This window comes from Pipistrellus hanaki (genome assembly GCF_964339955.1).
Source record: "Pipistrellus hanaki genome assembly, chromosome: 1".
NCBI lineage: Eukaryota > Metazoa > Chordata > Mammalia > Chiroptera > Vespertilionidae > Pipistrellus > Pipistrellus hanaki.
In genome coordinates, this window is record NC_140503.1 from 35,682,335 (window position 1) to 35,688,334 (window position 6,000).

A 6,000-nucleotide genomic window follows, 5' to 3' on the forward strand; every position below is an offset into this window, starting at 1 on the left:
AGAAAAAACATTTCTTACATACTGTTATGTTGGCTGGGCCGCAAAAATATTCGTTGTGAGTCGCATGCGGCCTATGGCCTTGAGTTTGACATGCTTGCTTTAGGGTCTTGTTTGCAGAATTTTTATAAATGTTATTTACTTACACTAAGAATACTGCTTTCAGTGTTCTTTTCGAGTCTTTCACATGGAAATTAGAACTGGTTGCTTGTACCTAATTGCTCCTCACATGAATTTCTGCATCTGAAGGAAGACTGGGACCAGCTTTCTGTTGCAATGGGAAGGAATGTGTGTGGTGTATCCATTAAATCCTGGGACTTCACTTTCCCAGGGATGGCAGTGTGCAGCATGGGCACCTAGGGACATAGATTCTTGCCTTACTAAACTTGGTTTTATAAATAAAGGTATTGCAAAATGAGGAAGCTAGAAACTGGTCTGACCAACTCCGGCCTCATTTAGAATCTTGACAGCAACTTTGTGTTTCTTATTTTTTTTTTAGGCATTTATAATAGGATAAACATTCTAAAGAATTAGGTAAAATGGCTTCTAAAAGCAACTTGGCAAAAGTTGTAATTGTTTTTGAATACTTAGAATTGTAATAAATATTTTTAAGATAAACCTTAAACATTTACATACATCTAGAAGATGGCTGCTCGGGTAGGCACCTAGCCGCTGCCGCACGCAACAATTTCAATAAAATACAACTAAAATATAAAATGGACATTACCCAGAACTACAGGAAAGTCGACTGACTGGAAATTCTACAACGAGAAGCAAGGAGAAAACCAGAAGGAAGCGCGGAGGAGCTGTAAAAGCCCAAGGTACGGAGACACGCGGCGCATGCGGAGGGGACGGAGCCGGAGAGGAGAGAGGCTGAGTGCCTGGCTGGCGTTCCCTAGCGGGAAGGAGATAAACACTCCGACTGTGCTGGGCCCCCGACTGCTCTGAACCCCCGTTCTAGGCCAGACTCCGGGGACCCAGGCTCATCCAGAGGGAGCTGGGTTGTAAGGCGGAACCCGGGGAAGCGGCGAAAGGAGGTCCTAGAGGCGCGCACACTGCGCGCAGAGAAGGGCCAGCCAGCTGTGCCGTAGGACTGCCCTGGCGGGAAGGAGACAGGAGCTCCAGACTGCTCTGAACGCCATCTCCAACTCCACTTCCAACTGAACTGAACCCCAGTTTCGGGCCCATTGCGGGAGAGCCAGGGGTCTTCAAACTACGGCCCGTGGGCCACATGCGGCCCGCAGAGGAGTCTGATCCGGCCCGCCAGGTTTTTTGGGCAGTGAGCGCAGCCGAGGTGTTACAGTAGGAATTAGTAGTTCATATAGTCCGGCCCTCCAGCTCTCTGAGGGACCGTCATCTGGCCCCCACTTTAAAAAGTTTGAGGACCCCTGGACTGTGACACTGTTTGGTAGCAGGTGAAAATCGAGGGCACCTTTCTCTCAGAGGCGCTTGCAACAAGTACTGAAGGACCCTGAGACTCAGGAGTCGCATAGGGCGGGGCTGACGGAAGCCAAGGCTGTAGGCTCCACCCTGAAACTCCGCCCCATCAGGAAAGCTGCCTGTGGAAATGCCTAAACCAAATACAATAGATCACAAACGAAAGAAATGGAGGACAAAAAGCGACTGGATATAGAGTTCAAAACCACACTTATAAGGTTTTTCAAGAGTATCCTAGAAAAGGCCGATAAAATAAATGAGACCTATGAGGATATGAAAAGGGATAAACAAGAAATAAAGAATACATTGTCTGAAATAAAAAATATTATACAGAGTCCTAAAAACAGAATAGAAGATCGCAAGAATCAAGTCAAAGATTTGGAACATAAAGAGCCGGAAGACACTCCTCTGCAGAAGCTAGAAGGCAAGAGAATCCAGAAAATTGAAGATAATGTAAGAAACCTCTGGGACAACTTCAAACGATCCAACATCAGAATCATGGGGGTCCCAGAAGATGAGAGAGAGCAAGATATCGAAAACATACTAAAAGAAATAGTGACAGAAAACTTTCCCCACCTGGGGAAAGAATTGGACTTACAAGTCCAGGAAGCACACAGAACTCCAAATAAGAGGAATCCAAAGAGGACCACACCAAGACACATCATAATTAAGATTCCAAGAGCAAAGGACAAAGAGAGAATATTAAAAGCAGCAAGAGCTAAGCAGGTGGTTACCTATAAAGGAGCTCCTATACGATTGTCAGCTGATTTCTCAACAGAAACTATGCAGGCCAGACGGGAATGGCAAGAAATATTCAAGGTGATGAATAGCAAGAACCTACAGCCAAAAATACTCTACCCAGCAAAGCTATCACTCAGAATCGAAGGTCAGATAAAGAGCTTCACTAATAAAAAAAAAAGCTAAAGGAGTTCATCACCACCAAACCAGAATTATATGAATTGCTGAAGGGGGTTCTTTCAGAAGAGAAAGTAAATAAAGATAAAATTTATGAACAACAAATACGTAACTATCAACAAGTGAATCTAAAAACCAAGGAAATTAAAAAAAAAAATTCTGATGAACAATATTAACTGTTGAATATAATAGAATCAGAGGTATGGAAGGGGAGTGAACTAATGATTCTTGGGGAAAAGGGGACAGGGGAATGTGGGAAGAGACTGAACATAAACTGTGCACCTATGGATGAGGACAATGGGGAGTGGGGAAAGGGCAGAGGGTGGGGTGGGAAGGGGGGGGAAAGGAACACTTGTAATAATATGAACAATAAAAATTTATTTAAAAAAAATAAAGATACTAACAAAACACACAAAAAAATAAAAAAAATAAAAAAAATCTAAATTCACCAAAAAAAACCACAAAACATTTACATACATCTAGTTTGCTCATGTGAGAAATTCTACAGCTCAAAGGGTCCCTTTTCTACAATAAATAAGAGGGGAAGAATATAGAGGAGTAGTAATAGGAGAAACTATTACAAATTAAGAGAGATTTAAGAGGCAGATGAAATGAGTCATAGGGATAAAGACCAGAGTACTGATTGCCAGGAGGTGGGGCCTTGGTGAGGAGTGGGCAACATGATGGACCCTTGTGGTGACAGAAGTTCTGTACCTTGAGTGTGGTAGTAAATACATGAACCTACAAGAGAATTAAAAACATATACACACCCAAGTAGAAGTAAAAGGGGGTTGCTCATGTCCATATCCTGGTTGTGATATAGCACTACAGTTTTTCAAGATTCTGCCATTAGAGGAACCTGGGAAAAGGGTACATGGGATCTTTCTGTACTGTTTCTTATAACAGCATGTGGATCTACAATCTCAAAATGAAAAGTTTCATTTTTAAAAGTATTTTGCAATTAATGTGATTAAATACAAGCTGAGTTTAGATTGAAACGTTATCGAGGTAGGATGTAAAATTTTTTAATGTGTTCTGCAATTAAGTAATAAGAAATTTCTTAATAAGAATGCTTAACGATTAGCTTAACAATTCAAGTGCTAGTTATGCTACTTTATAAACAGGAATGTTACTTGGGAAAAATAAAAGTATGTTCTTCCTACTTCTTTGTTACTAAGTAAAAATCTTTTCTCCTCCCATGTTTTTACAAAGGCATGGACTACCAAGGCCAAACATGGAACTGCAAGTGATGGAGCTGAAGCAAAGAAGCGAAAACATGTGGCCGACGAAAGTGAAGAAACTGAATACCAGAAAGAAAAAGCAAAGGAGAATATGAATTTGCCTAAAAAGCAAAAACCTTTAGATCTTTCTACGAATCAGAAACTGTCAGCTTTTGCATTTAAGCAGGAATAGAGTAAGAAAGTGGCCTTTGGAAAGTAATGGATTTTTAAAAATTTAACTTTGATGAATCTGGACTTTTAAAAGTCTTTAGGAAACTCTCTATATTTTTTTAAAGAGTTTAAAGAAAATTGTTTGCCTTTATAAGATCATGGTAACTAAACGATTACCTTATCCTATGGTATTTGTCTTTCTGATTGGCTTATTTCACTGTCATTTGGTTTGATGGTGGAGGTAGCAGGGATGTGTAAAAACTATCATTTCTACAGATTGCTCTGTCCCCCAAATAGAGGGCCATTTGCAAGGTCTGAAAACCTGAGCATTGAAATACCTTGTAGGGATTTCCTCTTTTGGTTATCAGGGACTGCTCCCTGTCTATACTGGACTGAGGGGGCCATGGTTTTTAATATGGGCCCTAAACATGTAAATACTTCTGTAGATGAGATGTTTTGTTTTGGAAATTTCTTCATATGTGGCTTTTAATTATCCTCATAGCCTAGTTTTTTTTTAAATAAAACTTTTACATTTTCATATTTAACTTGTTATGGCCTTAACATTGTATTTCCATGGGATAAAAATGTTTTTTAAAAATATATTTTCTATTTATTGCCATCATTTACTCCATCAGCCCCATCCTGCTATACATCATACACATGAAAGTGAAGAATTGAAGGTAGTGTTTTGATAGTCTGCCACCAGCATGATGTGCTCCTGGTAAGGTACTCTGGTTATGAGCATCAGTGGTACTTTTCTGAGCAAGTCTGAAGCCTTGATAAGAGAGTAGTTAAAAAATTAGAGAAAATGTTTGTTTTATTTTGAGAAACAAGACTTAATTATTTCATAGTTTTTTTGTTATTCTAAGTAGAGCTTAATATAAATACAGCCAGTTAATGAGGGCAAGGTACAGGGGTGGGGATGGGTGAATAGTAGTAAAATAAAATCATGTAGTTCAAAATTGAGGATAGTTTTATATGTTGAAAGGAACAAAATATGATGAACAAAAACAGATTCAGAGACAGAAGCATCGATCAGACTGTCAAACTTCAGAGGGAAGGTAGGGGAGGGTGGGGGTAAGGGGGAGAGATCAACCAAAGGACTTATATGCATGCATCTAAGCCTAACCAATGGACATAGACAACAGGGGGGTGAGGGCAAGGGGGGGGGGGGGCAATGACCTTAATCAATAAAGAAATTTTTTTAAAAAATTTGATATATAGGAGCCAAAGGATATTCTTTATCTCGTGATGATTGAGGTTTGGAAGGAATACAATTCTGATATTTTAATTAGTATCTAGTATTGGGAAACATAACACCAGGTTTGAAAAACCACTGCAATACCTACCAGCTAAATAACCTTGGGTAAGTTTGCCCTTGTCCATTGACCTATAAAATCTCATAATCTATCTATCTAGGTAGGTAGGTAGGTAGGTAGGTAGGTAGATAGATAGATAGATAGATAGATAGATATAGATAGATATAGATATATAAAGCTAATATGCAAAGTGTCCCCTCTGAAGTTCAACCTGGAGACCAGTTCAACTGTTTGCTATAACGTGCACTGACCACCAGGGGGCAACATGGAACAAAGGAAGGCCTTGACTGGCAGCTGGGGAAGGAAGGCTCCAGTTGGCCCTTGTCACTGGCCAGGCCTAGGGATCCTACCCATGCACAAATTTTGGGCACTGGGCATCTAGGGGTATAATAATAGTATCTACTTCATAGGATTGTTGTAAGAATTAAATGAGATAAAAGCACTTGGTTCTTGGCACATAGTAATATTGAATATAAATGTCAGCTGTTATCATCATAGTGCCTATTTCATCTTGCTTTGTCATTTGGTTTGATGGTGAGTACGATTTGATTTCAAGATCCTGAAGTAAAGGTTTATTTATAATACTTTGGAAAGCATGTTTCTAGACATACATTTTTTGTTTTTATTGCCTCAACTTGCTTATTGTGCACAGTGTATAATACTTAAGGATATAATCCTTAAGTATTCTATTTCAGATCCATAGGAACCTGATAATACCGAGGATTTGCAAAAGGTTTTTTTCATCCTCTACTTTTATTTGACTGAAGGGAGGTTTTTTTGTTGGTTTGGTTTAACTTACAAATCAGAACATTGAAACCAAGAAACCATTATCCTGATGCCTTTGCTGTATAAGATTAAACCTCTTAAAAAAAAAAAAAAAAAAAAAGTTTCAGCTGAAACCGGTTTGGCTCAGTGGATAGAGAAACCGGTTTGGCTCAGTG

At 39.5% G+C, this 6,000-nt stretch overlaps 1 protein-coding gene across 2 annotated transcripts in view; it reads left to right on the top strand.

Annotated features, from left to right (window-relative positions):
• The window catches only part of WDHD1 (WD repeat and HMG-box DNA binding protein 1), a 58,883-nt gene extending 54,598 nt beyond the window's left edge, over window positions 1–4,285 (top strand). For both annotated transcript variants that reach the window (XM_084877443.1, XM_084877444.1), the window contains exon 26: window positions 3,562–4,285. In XM_084877443.1, the coding sequence (XP_084733569.1) occupies window positions 3,562–3,762 (201 nt within the window). In that variant the 3' untranslated portion in view covers window positions 3,763–4,285. The remainder of the gene's footprint in view (window positions 1–3,561) is intronic.
• Window positions 4,286–6,000: the final 1,715 nt, after the last annotated feature.